Source organism: Purpureocillium takamizusanense, chromosome 2 (assembly GCF_022605165.1).
Source record: "Purpureocillium takamizusanense chromosome 2, complete sequence".
Taxonomy (NCBI): domain Eukaryota; kingdom Fungi; phylum Ascomycota; class Sordariomycetes; order Hypocreales; family Ophiocordycipitaceae; genus Purpureocillium; species Purpureocillium takamizusanense.
The window spans coordinates 1,345,447-1,358,479 of record NC_063069.1 but is presented as its reverse complement, the minus strand read 5'-3'; the positions used below and the strand labels follow the sequence as shown (position 1 = coordinate 1,358,479).

General features: G+C 55.6%; 3 protein-coding genes across 3 annotated transcripts; 2 read left to right on the top strand and 1 right to left on the bottom strand.

The window, feature by feature from the left end:
* Positions 1 to 690: 690 nt before the first annotated feature.
* JDV02_002227 (uncharacterized protein) lies at positions 691 to 3,924 on the top strand. Its single transcript, XM_047983232.1, has 3 exons — positions 691 to 1,189; positions 1,275 to 1,845; positions 1,898 to 3,924. Exons 2-3 carry the CDS (start codon positions 1,364 to 1,366, stop codon positions 3,759 to 3,761), a joined length of 2,346 nt encoding a protein of 781 aa, XP_047839202.1. The 5' UTR covers positions 691 to 1,189; positions 1,275 to 1,363; the 3' UTR covers positions 3,762 to 3,924.
* A 1,139-nt stretch (positions 3,925 to 5,063) lies between these two features.
* JDV02_002226 (uncharacterized protein) lies at positions 5,064 to 7,259 on the top strand (the record flags this gene model as incomplete). Its single annotated transcript, XM_047983231.1, has 3 exons — positions 5,064 to 5,497; positions 5,547 to 7,107; positions 7,233 to 7,259. 3 exons carry the CDS (start codon positions 5,064 to 5,066, stop codon positions 7,257 to 7,259), a joined length of 2,022 nt encoding a protein of 673 aa, XP_047839201.1.
* A 2,377-nt stretch (positions 7,260 to 9,636) lies between these two features.
* JDV02_002225 (uncharacterized protein) lies at positions 9,637 to 12,238 on the bottom strand. The gene is made up of 3 exons (XM_047983230.1): positions 11,847 to 12,238; positions 11,194 to 11,424; positions 9,637 to 11,134 (listed from the first exon to the last, which is right to left on the bottom strand). Exons 1-3 carry the CDS (start codon positions 11,930 to 11,932, stop codon positions 10,420 to 10,422), a joined length of 1,032 nt encoding a protein of 343 aa, XP_047839200.1. The 5' UTR covers positions 11,933 to 12,238; the 3' UTR covers positions 9,637 to 10,419.
* Positions 12,239 to 13,033: the final 795 nt, after the last annotated feature.

Below are 13,033 nucleotides of genomic sequence, written 5' to 3'. Positions count from 1 at the left end.
GGCGGCTGTTGACTTTATTGATGCGCTAGACCAGGGAGTTTGATCCTTGTTGATCGACTGGGGATGGGGTGTCGACGACGCGGTACGACAAGACGTTGGAGCTGCGTCGACGGAGGCGCAACAAAGGCGACACAGCGGTGACGGTACGATACGTCCGGGGTTGAGTTGCACAGGGGCTGGTGCTGTGACTGGGATTCGGTTCTATTTCCGTCAAGCGGATCGTTCGACCTTGTTTGCGAGAATGAAAAGATGAGAGAAAGGGAGCGACGACGGGTCGTCGAGCCCACACGCCCCGTGCCCGTCGTGCGTGATGATGCGCGAGGCGATCACCGCCGTATCGGGGCGAGAATGCACGCGTGGCTATTTAGTAAGAAAGGCAAGGCGACAAAGGCCGTGCGAGCGAAGCAAACCAAAGCCGACCGTCGTCCTTGATGTTCTCAGCTTGCTTCTGCCTCGCCTCGCCGCAACTGGCCCGTCGTGCGACACGAAACAAACACCCTCGCTCCTTCCTCCTTCCTGGGCTCCTTCCTCCCCCCATCATTGACCGCTCTGCTTCACGTCCGCTTACTTTGCGGATATAGGCAAGTACTGCCGAGAAATTTCGTACCTTGCCCTGGCCATCAGGTCTTCAAAGTGACTTCGTACTCCAGCTCATCGACTGGAAGACCCGAGTCACGCCACGCCAGGGCTCGCATCCTTGCTTCCATCTTGTCACCTTCCTCTTGCTACCACCCTTTCGACACTTGCAACACCTTGAGTCGTTCCGTTTTGTAATCCTAGAATCGCCCTTGTGCCGGTGCACCCCGTCAGCAACCTCTGCTTCCTAGTTCGACCCTTTAGCGCCTGTTTCGCCTCGTCCTCCTTCACCTCCACGAGCACGTGGGCGCCGCATCAAGACACGGCCTCAACCTCACGCGGCGTGAGACCTCGCTAGGACTCCTTCGGGGAGGCCGGCCACTCTCTTGACTACTTCTCTACATGCCTCAGATTCCGAGGGGGCCAGTTTCTCCTTTCCTCCGACCAGTCTCTACTCTGCGCCTGAATAGGTCCCTATACTTTACCGAGCTTCGAGGGTGACGACAGTCCCGATCTTTTCGATGTGCCAACTGTAGGTGCATCTCAGCCTGTTTGAATCCTCTTCGACGCTGAAGTCTGCGTCCTTGTTACTATCTGAACGAGCCGGACAGAAGTATGTTCCACCGCTATTTATACAGTCTTCCATGCGCCTGCCATTCTCGACCGAATCACTGACTTCAACTCTTACATTCACTCAGAAACCAGTCCCTGGTAGATAGAGCAGCGACTCGGTAGCCTCCGCCGCTCTCGCGTGACTCACAACACCTTTTGATGCACTCCTACAGGCATGGAGCGCGCCGTTACGTTGTTTAGTCGCTCGAGCTCTCGCAACTCTGAGCATATAAAAAGCGAACCTCTTTTACCCTGTTCAGAGAAACCCGCCTCTCGTCGCCCAGGAGCCAGCTCATTACTAGGCAACTGTCTCTATCGGCGAGTCTTCATTTGGACCATTTTAAGCTTGGCTCTCGTCTCCGTTGCTCTCCTCAATGCCTCCGACATTTCGGTACCAGATGCCGTTGCCGAATACGGCAAACACAAGATCTCTCCAAGTCACCCAGATGCCGGACGTACTACTGTAGTGGTGACGCCCGGTAGTGACGAGCCTCATAGCCAGAGCCAGGAAGACGGGAAGAACGACGATGCTCTGAGCGATAAAGACGGGGAGGACCAAGAAACGAATTACGAGGAGCAGGAAAGCACCAATGATGAGAACGACCTAAAGGAATTCGAGCAGGCCGTGCAAGATATGCCCTGGCTCCTTTTCAAGCAGTCAGTCATCCGTTCCAATTTCAATTTTTCAGGCTGCTAATGTTGATTTCAGCCTCGATGGATATTTTCATGGGCTCAAAGCACTGGTCCATAAGTCGAAGCACATTCCCGAATACCCGAACAAGACCGCGTATGCCCCATTTCCAAGGCCCTCTATCAACGCCGACGTACCCAAGCCGCGGCCATACAGGCCATATCAACACACAGGTGGCGCCAAACCTTGCTACCTCGATGATGAGAACCGCGTGTCTCCGCCCGATATATATGCCTACGACGGCTTGCCACAGCACATGCCAGACCCCGCCATCGGCTCGTATAATATTTTTGGGATCAGGGATGATGTTTGCTTTGACCGGTTTGGGCGTTATGGCCCCTATGGACTCGGTTACGGGAATTTACGGGGTGGAACTGGTGTAGGCATCGAGACGGAGAGCAGCGGAAGCGACACGATCTGGGAGGAGACGGGGCAGATTAATTATAACTATGTCGACTGGGGCAAAGCACAGAAGAGGTGTTCCGAGCGTAATCGCCACAGACTGCTCGAGGTTGATGAGGATACTGAGGAACTACCTTGGTCACGAGAAGATCGCGCGGGCAAGAAGGGTCGCATTGCTGTGGTCGTCCGCTGCTACCAGGGCTTCAAGTGGACCGAAACGGCAATACTTAACTTTCGTGCCATGGTCACGGAACTTTCTCTCAAGTCAGGAGGAGAGTATACAGTTCACCTCTTGCTCCACGTTCGCGACGAGGGCTTGCCCATTTGGGCCGACGACATCACCGCACAGCAACTCCTGGACAGCGAGATCCCCAGCGAATTCCACAGCATGGTCACATTCTGGAGCGAAACGCAGATGAAGCTATTCTACCCTGGCAATTTTGACGAGCCCATGGAAAATCCAAGCAACACTGGTGTACATGGCGTCTATCGGAGTGCGCACTTGGCGCTGCAAGTCTTCGCAACGCAAAATCCCGAATATGAGTACTTTTGGAACTGGGAGATGGACATACGGGTCATGGGAAGCTATTACGAACTTCTTGACAGAATCGGGCGCTGGGCTGACGACCAGCCGCGTGAGCTTTTATGGGAGCGCAATGAGCGCTACTATGTTCCAGACTTCCATCGATCGTGGGACAACTTCACACAACAGGTACGCCTAGAGTCGGAAAACCCCGAAAGGGAGCCAATACTTGGCCCGGTCAGGTTTGACGGGCGGCGACCCTTGAGAAGCGAACAGTGGGGATCCTCGATGCTGCCCGACTCGTGCTCCCGCGGCCAAGACCGAGCGCAGTGCGGCGTGGGTGAAGGGGCAGATCTAATCACGTTAAACCCGATATTCGATGTCGAACGTTCCGGTTGGGTTTTTGCCAATGACGCAACGGGATACGGCAAATTGGATTCCTCATCGCTGCCGCGAAGGTGTAGCATCGTGACGGCATCGCGCCTCAGCCGGCGACTGCTGCTGTCAATGCATGAGGAAGTTTGGCGTTACCGCCATACCATGTTTTCGGAGATGTTCCCTGCTACTGTGGCGCTTCACCACGGCCTCAAGGCCGTCTACGCCCCGCATCCGATATACCTTGACCGCGCATGGCAACCTCTTGGGTCGTCCATCTCCGCGGCCTTCAATGGCGGCGAGCACAACTCGACATCCGGGACTCACTCCCCATACGGTATGGGTAACGAGCACATCCACAAAGGCGCAAGCTACTACTATCATAGCGAATTTTCTGGTCTGCTTTGGAGACGATGGCTGGGCTACGCACAGCTGGACGGCCGCGGCCATAATGGTGGTAGGGGAGGGCAAGGCACACTTCGTGGAGGTGCGGAGGAAGAGAGCCGTGAGGGGAGCAGCGGACGGCTCTGCTTGCGCAGCATGCTTCTCCACCCGATCAAGCATGAGCGACCATCGGATTGAGACAGGGTGTGTTACACATTTGCGGCGAGCATGTGGCTGGTCTCTGTTACTCTCTGAAGATGTCGTTGCATCTGCAAGCTGGCGGCCGTGCGGCACGCAGACCGGTCACTGCCCAAGCCCAGGTGGCCTGCTTGGACTCGTGGCGAGCAGCTATTTGAGGTACTCGAATAAAATTTCCATTAGTTAATCCTAAGTAATCTCCTCAGAGTATGGCATCGAAGACCTACGTGTGAAGGAGACATGGCATTGACGATGAGGTAACTGAACGTATTTGTGTATCACTTTGCCATGCGCCATTATGTCTTGTGGTTTTGCCTCGGGGAAGACTACGGTCTCCGGGTCCGCGAGCCCATCTATCAGAAGATGATCCCTGCCTAATCCGCTACACCGATTTATGCATGATGGACGGTCTCCTGTTGTGCTTACACCTCTTTCAGCATGAATTCACGCAGCTGCAATGATTGCAGCCGCAGTGTGTATCTTCATCAAGACGTGCATCTCCGTTCATAATTAGCACAGTTCCAGACCTTGGTTCATGTGACTCCGCGCAACCTTCACCGTCGCAACCCCGGGTGCCTACCTAAAGCGAGTACTAGACTGACTCCGACTCAAAAGGGTTGGGTCTTTCGACTTTAGATTTTAGGGGCGGTGGTGTGCATAGCTGGAGCAAAAGAGAGCACCAAAATGATGCTTCCTTTTCATCAAACCGTTCGTTACACGGCATGATTTTTTCGGTGAAATTGACATATATGCACTTTTCGACCAACAGCAGCTTTTCAGCAGGGACTTTGACGCCGTGGCTGGGCGTGAAGGGGGGAATGATTCGTGCGTTCCACGGCACGGAGAACTTGGGGGCGGCCTGGAACTTGCAGCGGCGCAGCTTCAGCCTCTCTGGCGGCACCATGACGGCCTCGACAAGTAGTTGGCGGTCAATCGGGGCTCTTTCCGCCTGCCGTTCCCGTCCCGTCTCCCCACAGGCTCTCGGATCGGTCCGTGCAGTTGGCGTCCAGACCGGAACACGAATCTGCCCCTGTCGAAGGGATCGAGGAACTGCCAACTGTTTGGTCGAGGGTTCAAGGATGCGTAGCACGAGACTGATGGGAGAGCCTGTGGCACCTGACAGTGAGCCGTCTGCTTGGGGGCCAGGTGGGCGAGTAATAAGTGAAATGATCGTCGAGGCGCTGCCAGTCTGGTGGGAACTTGCACGGAGTTGTATGCTCTCCTCTCCCTTAGACCAGACATCATTATCATCCATCCATCCATCGACGTTGATCGCAACTTGGCCCAAAGAGCAAAGGCAAAATGGACCCGCTCACGGCATTCTCTCTCTTCTGCAACATCGTTACGACTGTAGATGCGGCCATCAAGACGGCGAAACAACTGAAGGAGCTGTACGATGCGCCACGCGGGCTCACGGGCCATATGGAGCGCGTCCGGCGAAGCGCTGCTCAGCTGGGCCAACTCGTGAACAAACTGGACAGCGAGCGACGCAAGGTTTCCTCAGAATCTCATCAGCGTGGGCTTTTCGCCGATATTGCAAGTGATTGCAAAGACATGGCCGGAAGGATTGAGGAAATCATTCGCGAGTGCCGAGTTGACGACCGCGGTCCGAGGATATGGGCTGTCTCTAAAGCCCTTTTTCGACATGGAGAGACAAAGTCTGAGCTTGACAGGCTGCTATCAGAGATGCAGTCGAAGATGAAGACATTGCATTTATCCATAACAGCAGCGAGCGAGTACGTCGCCTGAAGTCACCCAAAGTTTGGGGGGGCTAACGTCAGCCAGGGCCGAGCTACGCACACTCAAGGGGCAATTATGCAAACATGGTTTGCAGCAGTCCGAGATGATGAAGATACTGTCATCCATCGGAAATGATCTTTCGATAGAGAAAGATCTCCTGGCGAGCTTGCAAGGGCTGTCCAAGGCGTTCCAGGAAGCTCAGGTCTCGATGCGCCATGCCGCTATCCTGAAAGTCCTCAAGCCCAGGGCCGTGTACGATCGCGAGGACAGTATCAGAGAACGTCACTCGGAGACTTTCGATTGGATCATAAATCCACCGGATGACAGAAAGTCCTCTGAGGATAGTAATCCCAATGGATCGACTCAGAGTCGCGGCTCCCATGATGCAGCAACATCGAGCGTCCGTACCGGGGACCAAATTCGCGATGTCGGCTTTGTCAAATGGTTGACGGAAGGATCTGGCGTGTTCCATATCGCCGGGAAGCCGGGCTCGGGGAAATCCACGCTCATGAAGTTTCTAGTCGGCGAACCCGCTGTGCGAACTTACCTCGAGCAATGGGCCGCGTCAGCAAGCAAGGAGCTTATCTTTTCCCAATTCTTCTTCTGGAAGTACGGCTCCGTGGACCAAAAAACTTTCCGGGGTCTGCTCCGCGCCTTGCTGTACGATATATCAGTCAAGGACGCGCGCGTGACAAAGGCGTTATTTCCGCGGCTCTGGGGCGACAACGAGACCTGGTTCATTCCGGAGGCAAGTCATATTACGATCAGGTCCCGGGATATACGCGATGCATTTGATAAGCTGCGCACCGATGGGTACCTGCGCCAGACGTTCCGCGTGTGTTTCTTCATTGACGGCCTAGACGAGCTCGACGAGCAAGAGAAGAACCTCAAAGATCTCGCTAGGGACATAAAGGCGTGGACAGAAGGCCCCGAAGGCACAACCTTCATGAAGCTCTGCGTATCGAGCAGAGAGGAGTACCCTATCATGAGCACATTCCCGTCCACTCAGCGGATCCGCCTGCAGGACCTCACAAAGAATGACATTTCGACCCTAGTCGAGAACACGCTCGGTGCCGATGAGCATTTTTTAGCCCTCAAAACGGGCAATGAATATGCTGCTAGGTATCTGCTTGACTCCATCGTAAAGGATGCCCAGGGCGTCTTCCTCTGGGTGGTCCTCCTGATCAAAAAGATCGAGATTGAGCTTTCTTCCAATATTGCCTCCCTTGAATCCTTAGAGAACATTATACAGACAACTCCCAAGGAGCTCGAAGGATTGATTGAAGATTTACTGAAGTCAATCGAGAACCATTACAAGCACGGCGCCTACTTCGTTCTGTCGATGGCTCTCCGCTTTACGGGCTGCCATCTTAGCAAGGAAGGCTCACTTGATGATAAGGAGCAGGCTATTCATCAAAATACTTTCGATAATATGCTCTACAATCTCGAGGAGTATGAGTACGATGAGATCAAGCTTCCAGCCTACGGAATCGCAAAAGTGCTAGACGAGTTTCCAAGAGAGAGCGGCGCATTCAATGCACGACCATGGCAGAAATGGGTGACGCGACAAGAGTACGAGGCTGCGGCAGATCGAGCGGCAGACAAGGTCAGAATCTGGTGCAGGGGTTTGTTAGATGTGTCTGAAACAATGTTGGAGCTGGGCTCAGATCAACGTCCTTTGCGCATGCTCAGCGTCGCGTTTTCTCACCGGTCGATCCCAGACTTCCTCAGGAAATTCATGCCCATCCACGCATCTGAGGTCGGCTTCAATGACGCCGACATCACTCAAGCCATGGTGGACGTGGCAATTACGCATGTCTACTCTGCGGAATACAGACACTTCCGCAATTGCGGAGGGGATTGCAGCACGCGAACGATGCTACTGCATTGGATAACTTCCTTGCTGCGCCTGCGGCGGGTTCCTGAATCAAGTCAACTGTTTCCGTTGTTGGATTCGCTCAGCATGGCATTATCCGAGGCAGATCAAAGAGGCAGGACGGATTTCTTCTCAGCTCCGTCCGATTCTGAAAAGTCGGAAGTGCCAATAAAATCATCGACAACCCAACCGGGCGACCAGCAGCTACTCCCTGAATCTCTAGACATGGAAGTGAAAAGTAACAGGGGAGGTGGATTTGAAAGAGCGCAAGGCTTGTCGGTTACACAACCCATTTCATATCCTCGCTCCTCGACGTTCATGATAGATGTAAGGTCCAAACCCAACAGAGTATTGGTTTCGACACGGCAATTTTGCCGGCTAACGGTGAAGCCTCTCCCACTAGGTATGTTATCACGGCTTGTTCGAATACGTACAGTGGAAGCTGGAGACGGATCTTCAATTCAAAAAGGACAAGATGCAGCTGTACCTCGGCTTGATTGGGCTATGTCTCTACCTCGAGCATTGCGAATCGTCCCACGCTCACAATTTCACTCTCCGACTGCTCGTAGCTGCGGGCAGTCCCTATGACCTCCGAGTGTTCAAACATTACAAATACAGAGAGAGAGATGAGTGCGCATGGGCGAGGCGGAAAACTCGGAGGGCTGCGTTCATCGGGGCCATCGGGTCGAACTTGTTAGACGCGTACGACTTTAGCCTATCACTAGAATCTCACGGAGAGGTCTGGCTTTGGCCGCTCGCAATATCCAGGATCCTGGCCGAGCTAATTATGGAATGGAGTCCCGAGACCCGGTTGTGGGAAATGCTGGAGATTTGGCTTGAGCATGGTGCATTGTGTCCGCTGGATATTCAGCACAAAAAGCCTGACGAGGAGGATATCGCAAACGATGATGATGAACTGTGGAATGAGTGTTCAAAGCAAGAGGAACCATTATTTTTCTGGCTGCCCGTCGCACGGGACAGGACGCCAAGCTCGGCTATCGACACCTGGCGTTTTCGGATGGAGTTCAATGTTCTTCCCACACCCGCGGAATACTTAATCACCAGTTTACTACACCAGGGTTCGGGCGTCTCTTTCGCGGAAGTGGTTCGTTACCACGACCCACCAAACGCCCAGGCTCTTCTCGGCTACATAGAGCAGACACGGGCTTTGCTGGAGGAGAGCGACCGTACACACGGTACGCGAAACGTGCAGGTTGCACGTTGATTACGAACGGATCCAGGCGGGCCTTTACAAGAGCTGAGGGGAGACTGGGGGACGTACAGTGTTGAGAGGGGGAAAGGGGGGGGGGGGGGGGGTGGCCAGGGGAACTCGGCATCGGAGCGGAGAATATTGCTACGTTGTGGTCGTGAGCGAGCTGTGAGAACAGCATCACCAGTGGTCACAAGCGAGCATGCAAGTGCAGTCCAGAGGCTGTTGAATGTACGTCTTACATCACATGCCTGGTCCCCCGTGACTCTCCCCAACTAAAGTTGTGTCTTGGGAGCTGCTGCTCAACCCTCACCCTGGCGATACGAAACGAAGCCCGCAAAGTCGTGTGCCCAGTTTGAAGCGTGCGCTTGCAACCCCCTCTTCCCCCAACTTTGGGCCTCATGCTGTCATCCGCGTTGCCATCGCCAGCTGTCGTCCTCGCTGCAGCTGATGCTTGATATATGTACACACACGCACACACACATACACACACATATATATATGTTTCATTTGGTGTCTTCGCCGGCAGGGCCTCTCCCTCGACTTCTCCCCACGCCAAGCATCCATCATCATCTCGACCGCGCCCCAGCCGGCAGCCGCGAGGGCGGTGTTCCCGGCCGCTCAAGACGTGCGTGGTAATGACGCCCCGAGTTATCGTGTGTTGACATGGCTGGACGGTTCGGCGCGTCAGCGTGTTGTCATCAAAGATGAAGCGCGGTTATTATTACTATTAGAAGGCGTGAAGAGAGGAGGGGAGGAGCGGCTTGTGGGACATGCCGGTCAACTATGTTACGAGTAGCTGTTAAGCCCCTTTGTTGGGCGCGTGGTATTGAGACATGGCAGCCGCGCGGCAACTCCTTGTATATCTGACAATGGCACTAGGGAAGAAGCGACGGGACCGAAGCTGCGTGAAGAGTCCGCTTGCGCCGTGCTAGGCGGGCGTTCTCGACTGGAGATCCATCATGAGAAAGTCGCACGAGCGGACAAAATCCATGGGAGGAATTCGAGTCACGAGGTTCAACGACGAAATGTAACATGAGCCACGGAGGCTTCGAACAGTAAAGAGCATATATTCCAATCGTTCACTCACCGCCGTGTCCGCATGCCCCCTTTGCTAGCCGACTCCGCCCTCTACGAGATATTGCCCAACCCCGACCCCAAGCGTCTTTTGAAACGCAGCAACCCGCCGCCAACCCCAGATAGTCCCAATAACGATAGCCCCACTAAGCCAAAACCATAAGTTATCATCTTCCGCGCAAAGCACAGAAACTAAAAACAACACTACACTTGCGGTCACAAGCCAAGTACAAACATGAAAGTGCAACTCGGAACAGGAGGCAGATGGTAAAGGGTGCGTGGTGCGTGCAAAAGTGTCATGTACAATACCCAACGCCAATTAGTCCATTGGCATCTCATCCGATCGAGGTTCGACTTTGAGGAAAAAGCAATGCCCGATGGGGCAGCATCGCCGCAAGTCGCGCCGTCGAGAATGACAAGGCAGACTGGCAAAGGCATCAAGGCCATCCAAGCGAAGACAAAGATTGGTATCGAAGCCACGCCGCGACGCCATCAACGCCATCAACGCCACCTGGGCCACGCGAGAACAAGGCGCGTGTCCCCAAGAAGAGAAAAACATACCAGCTTCCGTGCATGAATGGCGCCTGTCCGGTTCGTCGTAGCCTAAGAAGAGCGCGAAACTTCGATAACTGTTGTCGGACGAAGCTATGTGGATGTAGAGGCGGCCTCGCGACACGGTCTCATGGTCTCCTGTGGGATGACACCGCGAAAGCGGCTAGAGACCAGCAAGATGTCGCCCCAAACCTGGCTGCCGCTTACTTTCTTAGCACCGCGTCGTAGATACTGACGATGCCGGTGACGGCAGTGCCGACCAGAACGCCCTTGTACCCGCCGTACACGGCTGAGTTGAGGCGCTCAATCGACGTGTCGTTGAGAAGGCCGCCAAAGGTGACGCCCTGGCCGTACACGACGTACGACACGAGCGCCTTGACAATGCTGAACGTCAGGGGGTCGACGACGTTCTCGGGCTGGTGCGCCTTGGAGCGGGTTCGCGGGCCGGGGTTGCTCGTAGCGCTCAAGTTGAAGAAGTAGCCAAAAAGGCTGGGCAGAACGACGCTAGTGAAAGCCCAGGTCAAGGCCGGGGACCAGAAGCTCGCGGTCAGGAGCAGGAACATGTCGGGCAGGTAGACGGGGTAATCCGGGGTGCCCAGCAGGCCGACAGCGGGCACGGTAAAGGCATAACGGTTGGCGAGGACCTCGGGTCGGATGAAATACAGCTCAAAGGCCGAGACGCAGAACAGTACGCTGGTAACGGTGCTAAGAGTCTCGCGCGTGGCTTGCGACGCCTCGGTGATGCCGCTCTCCTGGTAGATGGAGGAGACGCGCTTGCGCATGGCGACAGTAGATCTGTCGACGGCGTTGGCAACGTCGGCGGGGGTCGCGGGCAGGGGAATGCGCGCGGCGACCTGGGACAGGCTGCGCGCAGGAGTGCGAGCCACGGCAGAGGAGGAAGCGGAGCGGCGGTCGTCGCTGCGGCGAGAGGGCCATGTTAGTGAAGGTGACAACAGTCGGGAAGACGCGACTCTTACTCGGACGTCAGTTCCTCGGCAACCTTGGTGACTCGTCGCTTGGCAACCTTGAGCGCCTTTTCGGCCTCATCCTTGAAAGACTCGCGTTCCTTCTTGACGGGGGAGCCAAGCGCCTTGGAGCGCGAGTTAAAGTAGCCCTGCAGGTCAGGACGGTTGGAGAAGCGCGTAGTGTGCTCGGCGATGAACTCGTCGAGGGCGGATTCAAGATCGCTCTTCTTGAGGCTCTCGTAGCTAGATGCAGTGAGTCAGCGATGGTACGTTGCGGCGCATGGCCAAGGTTGCGCGCGCGAGCCGCGAGCATCAACCGACAGCAGAGCTGAGCGGTTGGTGTTGTTGACGTTTGTTGTTTTGCGCGCGCGCCACCATGAGGCGCACCATGCAGGTGCCGGTGCAGCGTGGCGAGCATGAAGAACGGATCCATGCGCCTGGATCGGATCGTTCGTCTTGCGACGCGTAGTCGTGCAGTCTGCTTTGGCGCACAGCTTGGGGTTGTTGGCGTGTTGAGCAACGAGCGTTGCATTACGCGACGGTGACGCGCATCGAAACGTCGATGCGCCGCCAAGGACGTTGGAAAACGGCGACGACGCAGCGCAACTCCATCACGACGGCAAAGACGTGCAAAAGACTTGTACAAAATTGAAAAAGGCACATACTTCTTCAGGCCGACATTATCGGCGAGCTCGACGAGGTCGCTCTTGCGCTGGGCCTTGAGCCAACTGTTTGTCGACGTGGCGGACATGGCGGCGGGTGAGTGAGGATGCGCTTCAAGCCGGTGGACAATAATAATGGAGCTTCGACTGCAGGCCACTGAGGGGTTGCAGACGGCAAAAAAACACTTGTGCGCTCCTTGAGAGGGGGCGTTCTCGATGGTTTGTTCCCTTTTACAGAGACGTATCGCGAGATGCCAAACGATGATGATATTGGGAGCACGCAAACAGCAAGGTTGGCTGGCGGGTGAACGGGGGGGGGGTGGTAGCGGTGGTGGTGGTGGGATGTGGGAAGTGTCTTGTTTATGTTTTGATCTGGGGGTGGCTGGCGGGGGGAGAGAGAGAGGGAGAGAGAGAGCTTGAGCAGGCAGGCGGCGTGCGGGACGGGACTCGCGAGAGAGGGAGCGCGCGGTGGTGTGGGCGGGCGGGTGAAGGCGTGGAGGAGCAGGACGGGCGCTGCTTCTGCTTGCTACTAGGTACTGCTGCAGCTAGCTAACTACCTGTAATGACTGCTGCAACGCGTGCAGGTGCTGCGAATGTACTTACCGTACCGCCCGCTGTGGCTAGTGGAGGCGGGTGGAGTGGAGTAGTCGGCTGTTCTTGCTGTGGCTGCTGGCTGAGTTCTTGCTGCCATGCCATGCCATCCTCGGCGAGTGGCCGTGGTCCTGCCCCGTGCCCATTTTTTTTTGGGCAGCTGCCGACCGGAAAAAGCGAGTGGCTGGGACGGACGGGAGCTGGGAGCTCCTTCTTCGACTGGCACCCAAACCCCCAAGCCCAGGACCCCCCAAGCAGCGGTGGGGCAGGGCGGCCAGAGAAGAAGGAGCCTCTCAAGCCTCTCTTGCCATCAACAATAAGCTGGCAGGGCAAGGCTGACATGACATGATATGACACGACACGACTGGGCAGGGCAGGACAGGACAGGACAGGACAGGACAGGACAGAGCAGAGCGTACAAAATCTAGCGCCGGCATGTTCGCCATGGCCGCCCCGGCAACATGGTTTTTGTCGCCCTCCACTCACTCACCCTCACGTCTGTCCGTTCGCTCTGGAGGTGGATCCCTCCCTCTTCACCAAGTCTCATCTCTCTCTGAGCCAGACTAACTCGATGCGATGTGCGAGTGCCATCCAACGCA

Excerpts from the sequence above, each read along its gene's own strand:
- JDV02_002227 (XM_047983232.1), top strand. The coding sequence starts at position 1,364 with ATGGAGCGCGCCGTTACGTTGTTTAGTCGCTCGAGCTCTCGCAACTCT. Across the intron at positions 1,846-1,897 it reads CCCTGGCTCCTTTTCAAGCA|CCTCGATGGATATTTTCATG; the intron begins GTCAGTCATCCG and ends TGTTGATTTCAG.
- JDV02_002225 (XM_047983230.1), bottom strand. The coding sequence starts at position 11,932 with ATGTCCGCCACGTCGACAAACAGTTGGCTCAAGGCCCAGCGCAAGAGC. Across the intron at positions 11,425-11,846 it reads GATAATGTCGGCCTGAAGAA|CTACGAGAGCCTCAAGAAGA; the intron begins GTATGTGCCTTT and ends CACTGCATCTAG. Across the intron at positions 11,135-11,193 it reads GCCGAGGAACTGACGTCCGA|CGACGACCGCCGCTCCGCTT; the intron begins GTAAGAGTCGCG and ends CTCTCGCCGCAG.